The sequence below is a fragment of the Zonotrichia albicollis genome, chromosome Z, assembly GCF_047830755.1.
Source record: "Zonotrichia albicollis isolate bZonAlb1 chromosome Z, bZonAlb1.hap1, whole genome shotgun sequence".
Lineage (NCBI taxonomy): Eukaryota > Metazoa > Chordata > Aves > Passeriformes > Passerellidae > Zonotrichia > Zonotrichia albicollis.
Window position 1 is genome coordinate 8,699,753 of NC_133860.1, and position 21,637 is coordinate 8,721,389.

Genomic DNA, 21,637 nt, shown 5'->3' on the forward strand with positions numbered 1-21,637 from the left:
GGTTCTATACCAGTTAGTGTGGTAAAAAATGTGTAAGACTGTGGTATATGGAACAGAACCACAAGCATTTATTTCAACAAGCCTCAAAGTGAAAATGTCCAAGTAATTTTCTTATGTTTTCTTCACACACCAATATTCCACTCATAAATTGTACCTTGGGCAGGTCAGCTGAATAAAAACGAAAGTTATGGGGCTGCCTGACAATCCAGAACACTGCATTACCCAATGGCTATTACAGCATAATGTATTCACACTTGGACAATAATCATGGAATCACAGGGTGGTTTGGGCAGGAAGGAAACTTTAGCCTCATCCAGTGCTACCTCCTGCCATGGGCAGGGAGAGGTTCCACTATTCCAGGTGGCTCCCAGCCCCATCCAGCCTGGCCTTGGACACTTCCAGGGATCCAGGAGCAGCCACAGCAGGGGATTTGGCAGGGAACCCCCAGATGCCCAAACCCTGGGACCCTCAGCCAGCGAGTCCCAAACCCTGCGGGGCTGGTGAGAGACCAGCCGGGCTCAGAGCAGCCTTTGGGGCGGTGTTAACCCACCCAAGATAGCGCCAGGGGCAAACACCGACTCACGTGTCCTCACCTGCATCCATCGGGGTTCAGTTCAGAGCTGCAATCATCTCCTCACAACAAAGCAGCATCCAGCTGGGCTTCAAGGAGATGGGAGTTAAACTGGGCTGAAGAGGAAGAGACTGCAAGGGTTTCACAGAATCACAGAATGCTGTGGGTGGGAAGGACCTTAAGATCATCCAGTCCCACCCCCTGCTATGGGCAGGGACACCTTTCACTGTCCCAGGCTGCTCCAAGCCCCATCCAGCCTGGCCTGGGACACTGCCAGGGATCCAGGGGCAGCCACAGCTGCTCTGGGCACCCTGGGCCAGGGCCTGCCCACCCTCCCAGCCAGCAATTCCTCATTCCCAATGTGCCAAAATCTGTCCCTGCCCTCTGGCCCTGGGAGCCATTGCCTGGCTGCTGTCCCTGCCTGCCTTGTCCCCCAGGGGCTGTGCAGCTCTCCTGGAGCCCCTGCAGGCCCTGGCAGGGGCTCTCAGGTGTCCCTGGAGCTTCTCTGGTGCAGCTGAGCAGCCCCAGCTGTGCCAGGCTGGCTCCAGAGCAGAGGGGCTCCAGCCCTGGCAGCAGCTCCGTGGCCTCCTCTGCACTGGCTGCAGCAGCTCCAGCTCCTTGTGCTGTTGGAGCCAGGGCTGGGGCAGCTCTGCAGGTGGGCTCTCACCTGAGCCCAGGAGCACAGGGGCAGGATCCCCCTGCCCTGCTGCCCACACTGGGGATCAGCCCAGGGCAGGGGGTTCAGGCTGGGGCAGGCCCAGCTCTCACCCACAGCACCCCCAGCTCCTTCTCTCAGGGCTGCTCCCTCTGCTCAGCCCAGCCTGGGTTCATCCCATGGGCTGCCCTGACCCAGATGCAGCTCCAGCACTCGGCCTTGTTAAACCTCACATGATTCCCCTGGGCATATTTTAACACCCCATGTTGTTCCTTCTTTATTCTCTATGCTGATAATTGCTCCAATTATACAGGAGGATGGATGTGGCCAGAGAGATTCACCAGCCCTTCTCATAAGCCTGGTGACCAGCAAAGCCATCGGGGTCCTGGATGCCCTTTGTTTTGGACAGAGCCTGCTGGCAGATTGCTTCCTGGCTGTCCCCACACAGCCCAACTGGGAAGTTAACTTTCAGTATTGGCAGCACCAAATGTTCACAACTCAGCTTGCCAGGCTTCTGAGATAATGAAATAGGGTTAAAAAGGAAAAGTTTAAAAATAACAATCTGCAAGATCCTTCTTCTATCTCAGGCTTCTGAGATAAGAGAACAGTTTTGGCTTGTGTTGTCCAATATTTCCCCAGCATTTTTAAATTTCTACCCTGCTATTGGTGTAGTTTCCAGAAGACTGCAAGCCGCATCTGGCCTTGGAACCAATCTGTGAAAGTTTGCAAAACAGGGGCTTGTGGTGATTGTGTTTATGCACTGGCTTTAAAAAAATGCCATCTTACCAAACAGACAAAATAAGCACTGTGTTATGACACCATATGACACATCCTTTGCTATCAGAGCCAGCAAATCAGAGGAAGGACCCAGTGCCCACCACATTTAGCAACTACTGTAGATGTAAAACTGAAGTTTGGAGCTTTTACTTCGTTGGCCCTGTGGTTTCCCATGTCTCCAGCTTTTTGCCCTTGTCTTTGGAGAATGAAATTTCCTCCTCCTCATAGATACGTGTTGTTTATGAGCACAGATGACTACTGGCCTTCAAATTTGTGTGGGGAACCTGGTATTGTTTTCATCCAAGGACTTGCAGAGTCTGTGGGAAGTAAAAATTATTTGTTTACCCTAGTAAGGTGATATCTTGTTGTGCTTGGTATCTTTTAATTGCTTTTGATGAATGTGTCATAGTCACATGTGTATGTTAAGAAATACGACATGAGAACTCATGCTGATAGACTTGACCTAATGAATGATATCAAATATCAACTGCCTCGTTTTCTTGCTAGAGGGCTGCAGTTTAGCTGGCAGAATGGAGAGGAATTGGCAAATTGGACCGGCACCTTTAATTTCACGGATGACGGAGCAGTGAAGAGTGGCAGTGACACAGGCACCAGGTACCAACACCCGAGGGAATGGCTGTAGAGATCTCTCTCTCCTTGTGTGAACCACAAATGTGAGCACAGGCTGTATGAAAAATGAGACCTGCAGTGTGCTTTGGCTGCTTGGCACTGCTCCCCACAGTACAGAAGATGTCAGGGATGCCCAAGCGCTGTGCTGCTTTCCCCCTTGCACGCCTTGGGGACATTTTGGGATATGCCAAAGCATCATTCATAAGCATCCATGAAGTCTGCAGGAGGGTGGTTTCTATGTTCTGTCCTCTCCTGTTTCCCTACCAATGCTGTGTGTCAAGGTGTGGCAGTATGGGAGAATGGGATTTCAGCAGAAAATGTCCCAACAAGACAGCGTTGGTGCATACAGAGCACACTGGAGAATGTGGTCTTTAGAATAAAACATGTATTCCATGAAAACATAGTTTAACTTAAATTCTTTTCAGGGTCTAGCTGGGGAAAAGTGTTCTGTCAAGATAAGGCTGGAGTATTTCCTTTATTTACAGTATTTGGCAACATGAGAAGCACTGATGTGCTGCTGCACTCTTTGTGCTTCCTGGTTTGACATGGGCTCAGGTGTCTGCAGGGTCATGAGCAGAGTCAGAAAACTGGCAGCAGTTGTGCCTAGAGAACTCCACAGCTATCCCAGGCCATCTGCACAAATCCAGGCACAGGCATAGGGTGGATATTTGGGCTCCCTTCCTGGAACACCAGTTACAGGAGTAGTTAAAAATCCTGAGTCATGTGTAGCATCAAGTTCAATAAGCAGCAGGGAAATCTTAGAAAGAGCTGTAAAATAAAGAAAAAACTAAAAACAATTAAAAGAACCTTACATTTAGTACTTGTGTATAAACAAAACACTGGGTAAATTGCCCGTTTTATTTTAAATATCATCATTTTGTAACCGTACACCACTGCAGCTGTGGAGCTGATAGCACTTCAAAGGCAAGCAGAAGTTGCAGAGTCTAACCTGCCAGAAATCATTGTGTCACTGAGCCACAGCAGTGCTGCAGTTCCTGTTCAGGCTCTTGCTGTAATGTGATCCTGTGAGTGCTGCCTGCTGCTCTGCTGGTTGGCTTTGTAAAAGATCTTTATGAGAGCAACCAGCCTCCACTGCAGTTTTTCTCTTAGAGCAGGAGGGAAAAGGATTCATGTATATATGTGTTGGTGTGTGTATCTATCTTCCTCTCTTGTTGCCTTTTCAGTATCTGCATATATAATCTGTATTTACAAAGTCTTCAGTTTAGGCACTTGGCGTATAAAAGAACTCAGTGAGACACAAAGACACACATCATCTTGAAGGCATGAGAAAATAAACAAATATAGATTTCCTCCTCTAGACACCTTTGACAGAGGCAATTGAACCATCATTGATTGCATGATGGGGAACCAAAAACCTTGAATACAAAAGACAGAGTCGTGAGGGGCTGAGCCACAGTGCTGCTCTCAGTCTCTTCAGCCCCTTCAAAGACAAAGAGGTTCAAGGTGCAAGTGGTTTTTACACAAACAAACCACACAAGCTAGATATAAACAGGACAAAGTCATAATATCAATGAAGAAAAAAAGTGTATTTCAAAGCCTGTGTTATGTGATATGTCAGTGACTGTATCTCTGCTGCCCAGGCTGCCCAGGGATGGGCACAGCCCCGAGGCTGCCAGAGCTCCAGGAACCTTTGGGCAATGATCTCAGGGATGCCCAGGGTGGGATTGTTGGGGGTCTGTGCAGGGCAGGGGCTGGACTGGATGATCCTTGTGAGTCTCTTCCATCTCAAGACGTTCTGGGGTTCTGTGTTACTGGCAGTGGAGCTGAAAGCTTTTCAGTCAGGGATAAGTCTACCTGCAACATATTTCGCACCTAAGTGTGCTAGAGATATTATTTATCCTTTTGTGTGGAACCTGGGAATATAGGAAAATAAAAACAAGTACTGTGTAAGTGTGGAGATGAGACTGTGTGGTGACTACTGCAGAGCTGTGTCAAAATTGTTTACTATTTACATTTGATCACCTTTCTGACTGTGTTGTCACCAGACATCTCCTGAGAGTCTTAATCTGACACTCAACTTTATGCTGTTGTTGTAAAATGAAAACAAGTCTTCCTTTAATGAATAATTCTTTCCACTGAATGGAAAACTTGCAGACTACATTTCACAGAACTGATTTTATTTGTATATATTTACAGGACTCCAGAGAGATGTCTGAAGTGCACAAAACTAATTGTATGTCAGCATAAGCACACAGAATACCTTTTCACTGCATAGCTCTGCAGTTTGCTGTGCCACCACCTTCTTGTAAAAGGTTTTGTGTTTAAAGATATTAATTGAAAGACATGTGAATATGATTTCCATTAAGTTGTACCATTTATATATAGAGAGACATGTTTATTCATGCATGTGTGGTATCAACTTGAACATATTCTAGAACTACTCTTTATCTTTTAATTACATAACCTAATACAGGGTGTAGAGATGCTGACAACTCATCCTGTAGGAGTGAAGGTTTAGATGAAAATGAAGGACTTCCAAAGCAAAGGCACGCAGAAGGAATGAGTGCATTAGAATTGCAAGTCAGCCAGACTTAATGAGAATAGTGGCCTTAGAGAAACCAATGAGCAGTGAAGATTAAACACTGCATGAAAATGATTGAGAAAGAAAGATATTAATATTATTGTGTTATGTGATTTCAGTAAACATTGAGGCACACCTTAGATAAAATCACACAATAATTTGGAAGGGACATTAAAGCCCATCCAGTGCCACCCCCTGCCATGTGCAGAGACATCTCCCACCATCCCAGGCTGCTCCCAGCCCCATCCAGCCTGGCCTTGGGCACTGCCAGGGATCCAGGGGCAGCCACAGCTGCTCTGGGCACCCTGGGCCAGGGCCTGCCCACCCTCCCACCCAGCAATTCCTCATTCCCAATGTGCCAAAATCTGTCCCTGCCCTCTGGCCCTGGGAGCCATTGCCTGGGTGCTGTCCCTGCCTGCCTTGTCCCCAGGGGCTGTGCAGCTCTCCTGGAGCCCCTGCAGGCCCTGGCAGGGGCTCTCAGGTGTCCCTGGAGCTTCTCTGGTGCAGCTGAGCAGCCCCAGCTGTGCCAGGCTGGCTCCAGAGCAGGGGGGCTCCCGCCCTCTGATGTCTGAGGTCTGAAACCAAACACATTTCTCACACTGAGCCCTGCTCTGACAGCTCTGCTGAGCTGGGGTAACTCAGCTAACCCTGGTTTTCATCACAGCGCTTAAAGATAGTTCTTCAGACTGTGTAGAAGCAGTCCATGGAAATAAAATCCTGTGTCATGTATGTGGTGCAACCAAGGGTGTGGCTCCCCTTTGTGTCACCTAACACTGCTCTGGGCAGGCACTTGACAGATCCCAATTTGCTGGGCCTTTTTGGGCACCAGAGCCTTCATTTCATTATGTTGCTGAAGGCCTTCTAGGTGTCAAGGAAATAGTGATTACTAACAAAAGTAAAAGTGAAGCACAGAAGCTCCACAAAATCCATAGGGATTTCAACCAAAGGAGGACTACCCACACAGATGCAATAACAACCAGTTGTTGAACACTGGCTTATTTTTGATTCTTGTGCATCACCCATTACTCATATTTCTATCTTTTGCATTTTACTTTGCGCTAAGCATCGTTAAACCTTACAGCATCCCTGTGGAGAATCAGATAAAGGGTTTTATCTAGTGCTGGTTATGACAAGTGATATACACAACCCCTTCCCAGAGCCCTGATTCTTCTGCTCTCCTTTTAATATGTTTTCCAACTTACTGGAATTGTGAGTCTTCACGCTTAAGTAATTTTTCACTGGCAAGAAGCTGCCTTAATGACAGGATGACTTATCTGCCATATGAGTTGGTTTATGGTGTTTCCTTCAGTCTACTGGAGCTGCAGATAAAATTCCATGTAGAGTTTTGTGATAAAACCACAGAAGCCTTTGGTGGGTGAGAGGAGATCATACTTTAAGGCCTGTCAATCTGCACACTGAATTCTCTAGCATGACAAATCTGAAGCTTTGTCTTGTCCCCACTGGCTACGAAGTAAAGAGTAGAATCAATTTGATTTGTCAAATACATGTTTCACAGGAGTGAATGTAAGGACTTAGGATTTTGCTTAAGTCACATTGCTCATACAAGGATCCTAAAATCTGAAAAGCGCAAGAAAAAAAAAGGCAGATGCTTGCAATAAGCTAAAATGTGGGGTTTAAGATGTCATTGATGCATAAGGGTTGTCATGAATGTTGCTATATCTTCTAGGTGGGTGGTCATATCAATACAAACATCAGCAGATTATTTCAGTCAGAGTGAATGGGAAAGGGCTTGATTAAAACACCCAAGAACCAGTTTATTAAAAATCTGAGAATTTTGAAATTAAATTGGGAAAACAGGGCTTCCTGCAGCATACTCAGGAGACAGCATTGGTTTGATACAGCAAAGGAGAAGAAGCACCAACATGTCCCTGAAACTGAAATCCAATGCAATCTCCAATAAATCATTCACACACACAGCACGGTGGGAACACCTCTAAATGATGATGGGTGTCATTCTGGCTCAGAGAGGACCTGGGAAGCACAGGGGGTGGTGGTGCTGATGGGCTGCAAGGTGGGCTTATCTCCAGGGAGAAGCAGGAGGCAGCCTGGACTTTGCTGTGCCATTTAGGGCTGTTTCTGCTGGAGCTCCTGCTGCTACACCCACGCCTGCTGCAGTGGAGCTGTGTTCTGCAGCTTACTCTGGTGCTGTGCTAGGCTGAATCCACGGAGAGAAAGGCTTGTGTCCCAAAGCAGTGGGCAGATGGGAAGGGAGCAACGTGCCTTTGGCAGGAGGGGATGTTTGGTCAATTCTCATTGCTAATGAGGCAATGAGCAGCAGAGCCAAGCAATTCCAAGTGATCTGTGTGTGGAGACTTGGAGATGAGATGGGAGATCATAATAAAGATGGCAGTGAGCAGCCAGTGACAGTCTGCCAGGAGCTTCCATGGTTGTGATGAAAAATATATCCTCAGGGCATCACAGCCATCATCTTCACTGCACAGATGTGTAGGATACCTGTGGAATTGTGATCAGAAAAAGAATCCAGAAAAGGAGCACCTCCAACTAGAAAAAAATTGTGCACTTTCTACTTTTCTGGGGATGTTCAGTGAGCTATACATGAACAGCCTTTAAAGGATAGACATATAAAAGCCACTCCTCCTCTGAAGAAAATCAAACTTATGAATTTATGGCTGGTTCATGGAAGCGCTTTTGGTTTTTTGAAAGCAAAAATTTTAATTTGGAAAACAGGCACAATATCTTGGTCCTTGTCTTGATGGTGGACCTATCTAAAATCATCTGTTTTCAAACCCCAGAAAAGCTTACAACTCTGTAAGAGCAAACATCTCAAAATATCATAAGTGAATGGTCAGTGAGTTCATGAATCAATAGCTTTTAACCTCAGCTACAAGAATCTCCTGGAAAACCTAAGCCCCTGTACAAGAATTCCAGATCCTGAGTTTTAGTTACTTTGATTCTTCTAGAAAGACAACTAATCTTGAACTAAGCATGCCACTTCTATCTTTAGCTTCCAGGCACTGAATACAGTTTTTCCTTGCTATACTGCATTGAAAACCTTCCTGCCACTGGTAATTGCTTCCTGGTGCAGTATCTCCTTATTCAGTCACCATATGTTTAGATTAAGTTTCACACGCCTCTCATAATATTTTAGAATCCAGAAAATTTCTGCAAGTCCTTTTGTAACTCTCACCAGTGTCTCAAACCCCCAAAGATGAAATGTCAGATGTGGATGCAGTAATTCAGAAGAGCTATTACTACATGTTGCATACAGAGAAAAATGACCATTTTATCTTGCTTATATTTAAAATTTTTTTACATGACACAGCTCATGGTGGCATATTTTGCTCCCACCTACAGAGACATACTGGAAGTTTATGATCAGTTAGACATCTAATACATTAGAGATGAAGATGGTACAGGGTTTAAACCAGTATTGCCAGTGACATTGTCATCAGCACAAGGTAGGCAGGAGGAATGTGAACCATCTTTCCTAATATTTGTTGTCCCCAAGGATGAGACAATCAAATAGTTTCATGAAGCTGTGTAAAAGAAGTCTGATGCTTCTCCAGTCTCCTCTGTTGAACCCACAGCTCTTCGTCTCTCAGTTCAGCCTTTTAAGCACATCCTCTTGTGGACAGGTCGACTCAGGTTCTCAAAGAGCAGAAACAGCACAAGCAGCAATGTGATTTTTCTTCTTTTTTTTTTTTTTTTTTTTTTTTTGTGCCACAGTCCTAGTGAAGTTTAAGTTAGTCTAAGAGCATCAAAGATTCCTGCTTCCCTTGCCACATCTACATCAGCTCCTTCACCTACTGAACAGGGATCATCCCTTCCCAATGGGACAAAATAATCTTGGGAGAACAGGCCATGCAAAGCGGTAGGACGCTTTTATTAAGGGAGAAAAAACCCTGAATTCATGTAAAGCCCTTAAACCCTTTGACCAAACCTTGTGGGTTTTGATGTTGTCACACAGAAGCATTAAGAGAAGCAAAGGCCAGAGGGATTTTGTCTCTCACAGTGGACTCTGATGAAGTCAACACCTACTGTGCTCTATTCCCGATGAATTGCTCAGGGCCTCTAGAGCTGTGGTAGGCTCCACCCCAGCAGTATTTTTGCTCCAGGGACCTGAAGGTTCCATGGGGGCCTTGCCAGGTGATGTGAGTTCCCTGTGCTTTGGGGAATGTGTGCTCTGGCACACTTGGAGTGTTCCTGAGTAAGGAAGGTGAATCTCGACCCAAGGTTGGCCATGGATCTGCCCGTAGTGATGAACACAGGCACTGCTAATTGGACAGCACTCTTAATAAGCATTTAGTAGAAGCCTGCAGGGCTTGGTTCATTTATTCTCATTTCTTAGTCACTGGATAATGTATATTTTTGGAAAGATCTTTGTTTTTCCTGCAGGGTAGGTGGAATCCTTCCTGCCATGCTCTGCAGTCTCGCTGTGCAAGTGCTGCAGCCTCACTGCAAGCAGTGTTGGAACCTGGCACTCCAGGAGTGAGCAGAATGAATGGGAAGGCAGCTTCAGAAAATGATCCTGCTTAAAAGATGCCTGACCATTGCAGTAAATTATACTTTTAAACCTTTGTTCAGTATATCAGACAAATCAGAGTCTCAACCCAAGCATCACTTGGAGGCAGGATTGAAGTCTCAGGCTTTTTGATTCGTGTAGTGTGATCAAGAAAAGCTTACTTCTGATCAAAGCAGGAGCAGCCCAACTGCAGATGATCAAAGGCCTAAGTGTTATCTGATGTACTGAGAAACCAAATGTGTCTCTCACTAGCGAGCTCAGTAGGCAGCTCAGCTGGAGGTGAGGTTGCAATGGGGGACGTGAAGGTTAGAAAAGAAGAAAGTTTCAATCAGTCAAAAATGGAAAATTACGGAGTGAATAGCGTCTAATTCCTGGGTACTCAGTGCAGTGGGCTGTAAAAAAATAATGCCCTCTGAGCACTGTGTGGTGTTCAGGCATAGAATTTGACCCTGGAAAAGTGTTGTGGGTTTGAAAGCTACAACTGACGTGAGCAGACACAGAGCAGTGAGTGATGTGTAGCACCCTGGGAAAGCACAATCCCACATACAACTGAGCTGTTTGCTGTAATTCATTTGCAGTTGTGTTCTTAAGGTAAAGAATCATGAATTCTTGTATTGGTTTTCCTGTAGAGTTGTGACCTTTAAAGGGATAGAAGTTATTTATGTTTCGTCAGGGGCAGTGGAAAAATGCAGGGAGAGGGCATTATGGCGGTGACAGATCAACTCTGCTTTATGGATAATAAAACTTGACTGTCATTCTTGTAAAGCCAAAGCACAGACCTTTTCTGTAGCAAAAGGAGTAAGTAGTATAGTCAGGTTTGTCACTTGTCACTAATCCAGAACATAAATCAAAATAAACCAAACTACATCCTGGAGATCAGACTGAGGAGGATGATGGGGAGGACAGTTTCCATTTGTGCTAATTAAGCTTTCTGACAGGCAAATGTATCTTCGTTCACAGGGAACTACATGTTTTGGAGTGGGAGTTAATAGGCAGGAAGAGCTCTCAGAGACCAGGGAGTGGGTGAGACTGATGCTTCCTCTGGGAAAGTGTGGGGGCCTGATCTCCAAACACTCCCTGCAGGTCCAGACCCTTGCAGGATGAGGACGTGGGTTTAAAGGACATCTCTGGAGGCTGAGGGAACCCATGGCTCTTGTGCTAGGGCCTGGTGTTGTGCAAAAGCTGCACTCTAGGAAAGCACAATGTGAAGCACTTCTGTGGGAAGAGGTTGTCCAGTGCTCCAGGGAACAGCCTCTGCTAATATCCTGTAATATCTGCAGCAGGAGGAATCACTGTGAAGCAAATAAAAAGCATTAATACTCCTGGGAGAAAGAGAGAAACTCTTTTTTTCTCTGAGTCTATTGACCAGCCACTGTCTTGAAAAACTCCCAATGCTGTTGCAGCACCATTATTATGTGCAGCTGCTGTGCAGAAGCAGCCACAGCATTTCAACTCAGGAGGGCTCAGTGGCTGTCTGTCTGCTCCAGAGAGGTTCAGGCTGAGAAAGGACAGCCCAAAGGATCTTTATTCAATAGCTTGGCATCACTGAGATCTCTTCAGCCAAACTGACCCCATGGCCAGAAGCATTTTCTCCCCTCTCTGAGCAGAATGACATTGCCATTGTTGTCCCCTGCCTTTGCTGCACGTGTCCCATCAGCAATGTGTCATACAGCCTGTCCCGTGGATCCTCCCTCTGCACTTCCATGGGGTAATAAATGGTGAATTCAGGCTCTGTTGGGAAAGCTGAAGCTGTTGTGAGAGCAGAGATTTGCAGGACTGTGCTTTTTCAATCTATAGGCTCATGGAATAGCTCTGCTGGAAACGCAGTGTTGCCTCATGGATTGATTTCCTTTCAGATCCAGAAGTGGTTTATTTTTGACCCAATCCTTTCCTTCTTAACCTTCTGCTGCTGTGGTAACACATCCTTTTTCATTTCTATTTTTGGTTTGTGGATTGAGTAAACAGGCAACGATCAAAGGGAATGGCTGGGACACAGGAAATTTCATCTCCATTCCATAAAATGACATCTTTGACTCCAGTGCCACAGGCTGAAGGCAGCTTTCCTGTGCTGTGGTGCTCCCACGTGACTGCATGTGCTGTTCAACATCTGAGCTGCTGCTCTCTAACCTACCAGCACAGCCAGAAGTGCGCAGGAAAGATAAAAATAAATGTTAATCTAGATTTTTGCTCTGCTTATCTGTCCTGAGGCACATTCAAGGCACTGAAATGAAGTGTTGGGAGGCAGGTGAGGATGAGGCTGATAGGATTGCTCACTCCTGCACACCCTGAGTAGCAGGAGGGGTGTGCAAGGTGCTGAATGTTGTGTGGGGGTGTGTATCTGCCCCTTGTCACTGTGTAGAACTTGCACATCCAGGGTGCCAGCATTGCCTTACTCAAAGAGCCAAAGAAAAGGATTGATTCTAAAAAAGACAGTCAGAAAAACGATTATTTCAGAGGATTAAAATGTTGTCTGTACTGGCAGCCAGAGGGTACTCCTTCAGCCCTGGAACATTCTGTGAATTTTCTGTGAACTCTAAGAAATTCTATGGTGCTGTCTAAAGAGAGATTTTGGTTTAGTTTGGGGAGTACAAACCAAAACTTTACCTTGAGTACATCCACGCAGGGCTTTGGTCTGGTGCAAGCAGGTGGGCTCTTAACCCAAATCCAGTTGAAGCCTCTTCCACAAGGTTTTCAGTTCCAGCTCAACAAGACAAGCCCATGGGAGATGTGCCAGGGCAGAGGATCTCAGCCTCTCCTTAGCAAATGCTGAATGTCCAGGTCTCGCAGACATCTTTTTGTGAAAATCCTTTCTTAGGAGTTTTCCTGCTGAAGCTGAGAAGTTTCAGCAACAAAATGTAAACAATTATTATCTGCTGCTGTAGAATGCAACAGGTTCATCTATGATTGGCCCACCTTAGATGTTTATAATTAATGGCCAATTAAGGGCTGCCCTATCTCGGACAGAGAGAGCTGCCTTTTGTTATCATTCTTTCTTTTTCTATTCTTAGCTAGCCTTCTGAGAGGAAACCTTTCCTTCTATTCTTTTTAGTATACTTATAATGTAATATATATATATCATAAAATAACAAATCAAGCCTTCTGAACATGGAGTAAACATCCTCATCTCTTGTCCCATCCAAGAGCCCCTGTGAACACTGTCACATCCAGGTGAATAATTCAGCTGGAAGGAGAGTGTGAGCCTTTTGGTGAGATGAAGATTCATGTTAGGTCTCCCTTCAACAGTCTTTTCATAGAGTTCTTAGTGATCTTGGAATCCTTTAATTGCATATTTTCTTCTACAAAACTTATAAAAAATACATGTTTGTTGCCTTGAAGTCTATACAAACACATTTACAAATTGCCACATTTTTTGAGGATGAGCTATTGGGTTCTTCTTTATTAGGATTTTTTTTTTTTTGTTCTCCTGCCACCTTTTAAGCATGGGCTTCCTCCTTTCAGTCTCAAGGTTTGTGCTTCTCACTGGATCACAGAAATGTTTGGTTTGGGGTTTGACGAAGCTGAGGTGGTGAAAAACTCAGGGAGAGGTGAAGGAGACATTTTTATAAAGCAGCACTTGACAGAAGGACAGAAATATTCCCTGTTGAAAGCAAATTGCTTTGGGAGTCTCTTGGACTTTTTCCAGTTACACACGGGTCAAAAACGAATTTTGATACTATTTTGCAATGACACAAACCTCAAATATTTCCTTTCCAATGATGGATTGAATGAAGCTTTTCCACAAATCTTGTCTTTATATTTCTCATTGAAGATTCAAAAACTGAGTTCTTGGAGTTACAACCTCATGAATACCAGGATTTTAAATGATCCATCAAAAGAGCTTTCCCTAGTCTTGTTCATAATACCTATTCCTCAGGTCACCTTCTCTCAGTTTTTCATTATCCTCTCAAGTGTTTCATGGGTATGTGAAAGTCTTAGGAGTTAGGTTTTAATACAGACTTTTAATGATTAGGAGTGAAACTAATGCAGAACTTGGTTTGAACCCAAAATCTTGTTTGTCATTTCAATGCAGACTCATTGACTTCATTTGTCAGCCTGGGCTTTTTCTTTTCCCTAGCATGAGTAGCTACCATTGTGATTTTCTTCCCCTTCTGCCCCTTAAGGTAAAGAAATTAGCCAATAAATTAAATATTTCTGTCTATATATTAATCAAGAATTTCAATCTTATTTGTGCTATGTCTGAGCATTCAAATCCTTTTGTTCTTAATTTTTTTCCCAGAATATAATCCCTCTTTCTGTTCACTTCTAAACAGACCAAAACAGTAAATCCCAGTGAAAAGCTCAGTTGCTCAGGAGCCATGGAATAGCCTCCACAGATGGAATACAACCTCTAGACCTCTAGCACTTTTATGGTATTGTTTTTTCCAACCCAGCACAGTCAGGCACTCCAAAGATGGGAACAGTGTCCTTTAAATGATCGGTGCTTTTGCCCTGGCTTTCAGTTCCAGCTGCCGAGTGCTGACTGCTGGAAAAGGTAGCTGGTCCTTGTTGTTGCCTCAGGATAGGTGATCTGCTGTAGGAATGGACAAACTGGGCATGGGAGATTGTTCCAGGACCAGCAGGGACATCTGTGCTTTCCTGTGAAGGAACAAGCTGCCTAGGGGCCAGGCAGTGCAGCCTCAAGTTAGGAAAAAACCATAAATGACAACTTTCAGCAAAATTCTGTTGATGTGCAAGACAATTATTCTAGCCTAAACGTTATTTACGATGTCTTTTCTTGTCCTCCCCCAGGTATTTTGAGTTTTATGAAGGGCCTTTGGAGTACAACTCTACAAAATGCCTGGAATTAAGGCAGGACATCATCGAGGTGAAGGTCTTGTCTATGTAAGTATGAGCTAAATGTAAAAAGTAGAAGTACTTAGCAATAAAAGCATTGCTAAAAGTGTTTCTTCTGAGGCAGGATGGAATGGTATCTTACAATGACACTGCCAAAAGGCTCAAGATGTGACATCAACAGGGATCTCAGAAGGGATTTCTAGCCTTCTCTTACCTGTGCAAGCCGTGTTTGAATTTGATCTGAGCTCCATTTACAGAACGTGGAAGCTTTCCCCATACATTGAGGCATTTTGGTCAGGCCCAGAATTATTGTTGAGAATTCAACACAGTGTTTGTAATATAATATTTCCATAATTGAAGGGTAAGAACAGCCAGACTGACTCATGCAAGTGTCTAGCTTAAGGCTCTTTCATTGACAGTGGCCAGTAGTGAAGGCTGAGAAAGGAAGAAAATGTTTCAGCCCTCCTGATAATAAATACTGGCATGGGGGCTTGTGGACTGGTAGAAGGAGTCCAGAGTGGAGCAATCAGAGTGGACAATAGACCTTTCTATTAATTTGTTTAGATATTTTCTGAGCCCATTTGTGTTTCTGACCTTTTCAAACAGCAGAGAGTTTCACAACTCAAAACACCTCAGTGGAAAGGTAAGAAAATATGATTCTGAGAAACAATAAAATACCTCTAAATTGTGGTTTTTGGTCCAATAAGTATGTCAGGAAACCAATGAGTTGAATGAGATGCTTATGTCAAGCTACAGCAAGGGAACTGGGTGAAAAAAGTGAGTTTGCCAGTATGACAGTGCACAGCTGGGTGATTTCAGTGTTGCCTTTTTGCATTTTTCAGCATTTCACTGAGTTTAGGTGCTTAGATTATGCCTACTCCCTCACCACATCTAAAGCCAATGGTTAATTAATGTTGCAGGCAATGCACAGGGGTCTGAAAATTGCCCTGGGGATGTCATTTCAAAAAGCAGCTCCACACGTGCATAACATTGAGCAGCCAGGGCTACAGAAAATAGAATTCGTTGCTCCAGGTCTGCACGAATCTGAGCATGCCTCCCTGCCTGACTGTGTGCACAGCAGAATGTAGGTTATGCCCTTGCCTCCTGCACTGGATGAAGGGTACACGAGTAACACACTTTGCACGGCTTGCTGACTCGCAGCGCTTAAAAATAAAAAGGAGGGGTGAGAATGTCACACTTCCCCAGTGTTCTGCTGAAGATCAGGAGCTCTGATTTGCCTTTTCTCTTTTTTGCATGCACAGAGAATTCCTCGTTTTTCTTCATCTCATCCAGTGGCCCAAGGAAGGTAGTGGATTCCTGCTCAGCTAGATATGAGTTACCCTAAATTCTACAGTAGATGCTGTTTGACATTAAACTCTTTTACTCTGCTGGTCTCTTCTGATGTTCTTGATTCAAATGTGCTATGTTTCCCAAGTCAGCCCTTATGGTAATGGAACATTTCCAAGTTAATGTGCTCTGGTGGGCTACAGAAAGTACAATATGACCTAATTCCTTCCTGCAACTTCCTCAGCCTGGGAAATGCTCGGTTCTGCTCACATTAAATATATAATTATCTTAAAAGTCTATGCTTTATTCAAACATTAAAAGCCCTCAAGCCTGAAAAGAACTCATTAAGACCTATCAATCTAGCAGAAATCACAGACTACCAAATTTCTTAGCCAGATTATACAGTTGCTTCCTACCTCTAGATATTTGCAAAGCCTTCATTATCTCTGTTGTCCAAACGCACCAGAATATGTGCGAACTTCAGTGAGGAACTTCTTGGAATTGGTGATATCATCAAAAAATGAGTCATCCTCTATCAGCCTAGTTGAAATAGGAGTGGGTTTTTTTTGGTTTTTTTTTTTTTTTAAATGTGACTACAGGTGTACTGATTAACAGAGGAGGAGGTAGAGATTCTTATGTAAAGAGCTTTTCATTTCCCCTTACCATCACAGACTCTTATCCCTACATGTGAGCTTATAAATTGTTCATAAAATAAATTTACCCACAATGTTGTGCTGTAGGATCTCACAGATTAGGTTAATCTCACCAAAATGCAGCTTTAGTTGGCCAAATTAATCCCCTTTTCCAATACCCCCCTCCTGGGCCCTTCTGCTGGGTGCACCTTTTCCCCAAAACCCAGCTGATTGAAACTCATTTGCTTCCCAGCAGATTTTGGTAGAGCAGCTGCTTCTTGCTCAATATTGAATTTTTTTTTTTATCCTGAAAAAAACAGTCAAAGCCTATCAGGGAGAAGAAATCAGTCCCAAACATCAGTTCTTGCATTCACTGGGCTTGGAGTGGCTATGTCTGAGCAGAAAAAGGAAGAAAAATTATAAATTTTGTACTGTTGAGACTGGCTGATTTGTCCCATCAATTTGTATGGTATTCTATCTGCAGCTGTTTTAGGAAATTAAGCCCTTGTAATAAACTTAATTTTTCTTTTTTTATATATTTTAGGGTGAAACAAACTGAATTGTTTGACAGATGGAAGAGCCTACAGATGTGCAAATGGGAGATGAATGTCACAGAAGCCAATTTATTCAAGTAAGAATGTCTCACATTAATGAGACTGGGTAAAATCTACTTTAGTTTGAGTTTAGCTTCTTGCAGAGATCAAAATTTCACATGGATACCAAGAGCAAGTATGACATTTGGAATACCATCCTTTTGAATAAATGTGGACTTTTCCACCTACTTAGAAAAAAAAAAAAAAAACAACTCAGCAATAAGATTTCTGACATGTGGAACAGTCTTCCAGGAAAGGCAAGGAATTTCCTGTGGGAAAGACTTCCAGATGTTATTTGGGCAGCAGTGGGGATGGAGATGAGATTTAATGGCTGCCCCTAACATGTCAGCCTAATTCTCTGGCTTGGAATGGTAATATCACTGGTAATACTGCACATTTGGCCTACAAAATTCTCAAAATACTTGATTTCTTCTGGGTGTTTTAGGTACTGTCAGACCTTGGCTATGACTTTCTCCGGTTGTTTGGTTTTTTTGATAATGGCTTCTCAGCTCTTACCCACAGATTATCTACATATTTTTTCTGGTCTTCAGAGACCTCTCAGTTAATTTCTGTAGTGTTCTGTCCTTCTTCATGTAACTTCTCTGCTCCATGATCCTCTCAAAACACAGCTTTTGGAACTGGCCTTGTGAAGGCAGCAGTGGAATGAAGCCAAACCAGTTTTTGAATGTTATATATTGATATATTCCAGTGCCATATTTGAGCAGGTTTTGAGAAAACAAACTATTTCAGGGTAAGTGCTGTAGACCGGAGTCTGCAAGTCACTGGTACAATCCAGAGACGTTGTTTGTAATAAGGCCCCCAGCTTTATCCCAAATTCTCTTGCATGATTCCAGGAAATAGCTGTCAGGAGTTAATGAGAGAGTGTGAGAATGCATGTGCTGACTTAGTCACTGACATCTTTAAAAATAACATTGTTAGTCTCAGACTCATAACAGCTTCTCCAATGTGATCTCCACACCTAAGTTTTTTTAAGTGTTTGGTTTTTGTTTGGTTTTTTTTTCCCCCCTGCATTTTTCCAGGAAATTACTTGGTAGGCAATTATCAGGGCCGTTTTGAAGAGGAGAGTCATTCAGGATTGCAGCTCATTATTTTAAAAACAGCTGGAGTGAGAGGAGTAATGATTGTGCCCAGAGAGAAAGCAGCACTTTGAGGTATGGAAAGGAGCCCTTTGAGCTTTGGAGGCCAGAGCAGAGGTGGGAGCAATGAGAAAGGAGTTTCCAAAGACCACCAGAGGGACCATCAATCTATCTCAGGCCACCAACACCAGCACATTAAACAAAGAACCCCTCTCTACCCTGTGCACTGAGAGAAAACAGAGATGAAGGACTTCTGTCACTGCTTCTACCTGCCTGACTGAGGTATCACTGCTCCAGGAAACCCTCACTGGCACCCAGATGCAAACATAGTCTCTGTCAGGTCTTCTCAGGAGCAACAATAGTGCTTGTAATTAAAAAGAAAAAAAAAAGTCTAAAGCCTGTTTCATCTGTGTTCAGTGGGGCAGAGACATCAATGTGTGGGGTTGTGGGGAAGCTGCTGTCCCTTAACAGCAAACCAAGGTCTCTGAGTTTGGAGGCTGCTTCCGAGGAGAATGAAATGTGTAACCCTCGGAGCTGGGGGATTTTGAGCTTTGCCAGTCCAGTCCCATCATGTGAGATGGGGAGAATCCAGCAGATTTAAATGGCAGCTGCTTGAGCAGCAGAGAGGGATGAAGGGCAAAAATCACAATAAAGTTTGTATGTAGAGACTAAGGAAAGCAGTTTCCTTGAGAATCTTCTTCCATCAGATATCAGGCATTCACCAAAAGGACTGTGCCTTTGGAAAACTAGCTGGACATTAAGGAAAAACAGCTCTTTCAATTCCTTAAGGAGCAGCCAATGAAGAGGTTTTTCTCATATCCCAACTATAACAATTCAATTCCTTGAATCTGTTTGTAATTGTTTTTGCTGTTGAACGTTATTCATTGACTTTTTCAGTCTCATTTGCTGCCTTGATCTGATGGTCATTTTGTGCCATCCTGCATGAGTCAAGTATATGAGAGTAATTGGACATCACTGAAATGTTTGCATAATTCTCTATTTGCTTTCTGGTGCTTGTAATAAAGCCCATAAAGAAGACAGGCTTATTCTTCCAACGGAGAATATGAGGCCACACACCCCAGAGGCAAGGCATTTAATCTGGGTTATTTGAGAGCCATCTGGCTTTGCCTTCATGCTCATACATTTGCCATGACATGTATTTTTCACTGAAGGTATCAAACACATTGACTGGGAAAAAAACCATCTCTGGAATAAGGGTGAGCAGAAGTCAGGGCTTCCAGTGCCACCAGTGAAAGAAGAAAAGCATCCAGGGCAGGATGGGGAAAGGGAATCGTATTCACAAAGCTACTTTTCCTATCTACATTTCGTGTGTGGGAGGGTGTTTCATTTTTGGGGGTATTGGTTGTTGGTTTTTTTGGGTTTGGATTGAAGGTATTTGAGATGGTAGTTTATGTTTGGATTTAAGTCTTTATTTTTTTTATTAGTAAAACAGTTTCATTACTGTGAGTTTGGCAGCTTTTCATTAGAAGGCAGAAAATGGTTAACGATCTTTTGTTACAAGGTTTTTCAGGACTAAACATTTAATTAAGAATTTACACTTAGATTATTTTTTTCTCTTAACTTAATAATTGATTCTTAAAAGTTTGTAATGTGTATTTTTTTGTCTAATTACAAAATGTTACTTAAACTTATGAAGAAGAAGGAAGAAGAAGCATGAAGACACTTAGGACGACACTTGGTGTTTTTTATTTTGCTTCCATCTACAATGTACTAAAAATTTTAAAACTTAAATTTTTTACTAAGTAATGCGGTACTTTCTATAATTTATTTTACACTTTTGTAGATTTTAGTGTATTTTGAAGTCTAGGAAACTTTTTCTCTGAATGAGGGTTAAAGTTAGTGCTCCCTTAGGGGTTAGGACACTTTAGAGTAGACAGAAATATTTTGGGTGTTTTGGGTTTCTACAATGTGAAACACAGCAAAGGGATCAGAGCTGAATGTTTTTTCTCTCTTACTCTGAGTCCCATGTTTGGGATTTCATGAAAAAAAATTTTGGTCATTAGTCTGAGATTTTGGATTTTTAGGCATGATCAGTTTGCCTGGCACCAATCTGTTGGGGCCACACCACCTTCCTGATGCACACATGTGCAAGGCCAAGGGCAAAATTAAGATTTTTGAAGTTGTTTTTTGTTGTAGCCAAAGTGTGCTGTGCTCCACAGCAGTCTGTCAGGTGGGGCAGTGTCTTTGGGTATTGATGTGTTTAAATACTGCCCTGCCACATTTCTACATCTCCAGAGGGACTCTTGAACCCCTGCATTTCCTGCCCAGTGATGAGTATATAATTCATAAAATGGTGAAGATGTTTAAAGCAGAGAGACACTAATTCACTGATGTGGTTTTGCCAGGATATGGGAGGCAGAAGCTTCCCTTTGGGGCTAGAGCAGGGCAGAATTTGCATATGAGTTTCCCATGTGCAATTCCCATCAATTTGCACATGATTTTCCATCTTTCCCTAGAAGAGACAAGTATAGGTATCTAAATTTACTCTCTTTTCTTTTTGTTTTGCCACAGTTTTCTCAATCAAAGAAAATTTCACCGAATATGATATTTTCTGGATGAAAATCCAGCAAACCACCATTTTACTCATTCCAGAGCTAAAAAAAAATTATTTTTGGTGAAAAATACCTTGTTAGGAGTAACAGCAATTGCAAATCCTGTGTCATTCCATTAGATCCTTGATCTTACTTCCTTTTTGTTTCACAGGTCTACTCTGTCAAGGTGTTGCAATGCCCCGTCCTTTCTGTTCACCACCCAGAAAAATACTCCCTTGGGAACTAAACTGAAATATGAAGTGGATACGAGTGGAATCTTTCATATCAACCAAGAAATCTTCAAAATGTTTCCAAAGGTGCCTCTGCCCACTTGCAGGATCAGCTTCACTGTACTTTCTCCATTAGGCACTATCCTATAGCCAAGCATTCAGCACTTGTTTGACATTTCTACAGAATTCATTCACTGCTTATATTTGATATGAAAATCTTTATTTTTTAATATGATATTTTAGGTTATTATTCTGTTTTCTGGTGTCATCTGCAAAATATACACATACACATCCATCCATATGTATATGTATATGTATATGTATATGTATATGTATATGTATATGTATATGTATATGTATATGTATATAGGTATAGATATAGATATAGATATAGATATAGATATAGATATAGATATAGATATAGATATAGATATAGATATAGATATAGATATAGATATAGATACATATATATGTAATTTCCTGCAGAACATTGCTGACTTAGGAGCAAAGTGGATAATGAAAGAAGAAAGCTAAATAAAAGAGACACTGATTTATCAGAACTCTTTCAAACTATAATATTCACATAGAGTAAATCCAACATTTGAGGGTAGGTCTGATTTTCTTTTTGGCATGATTATTTTATAATTCATATTCACAATGATTATTTTTATACTTATTTCCGTTCTTAGATTATCTGTGAACAGGCTTCATAATTTTTAAATGTATTCATCATAATGACTATTCAAAGCATTTCCAGCAAATAACACTTGACT

General features: G+C 42.8%; 1 protein-coding gene across 2 annotated transcripts in view; it reads left to right on the plus strand.

The window, feature by feature from the left end:
• Positions 1–21,637, plus strand: part of ST8SIA5 (ST8 alpha-N-acetyl-neuraminide alpha-2,8-sialyltransferase 5) — a 72,271-nt gene that overhangs the window by 36,602 nt on the left and 14,032 nt on the right. The window contains exons 3-6 of one of the 2 annotated variants that reach the window (XM_074532272.1): positions 2,511–2,618; positions 14,429–14,521; positions 16,937–17,023; positions 20,807–20,951. In XM_074532272.1, coding sequence (XP_074388373.1) covers positions 2,511–2,618; positions 14,429–14,521; positions 16,937–17,023; positions 20,807–20,951 — 433 coding nt within the window. The remainder of the gene's footprint in view (positions 1–2,510; positions 2,619–14,428; positions 14,522–16,936; positions 17,024–20,806; positions 20,952–21,637) is intronic. The other variant, XM_005490125.4, reaches the window with a different exon arrangement.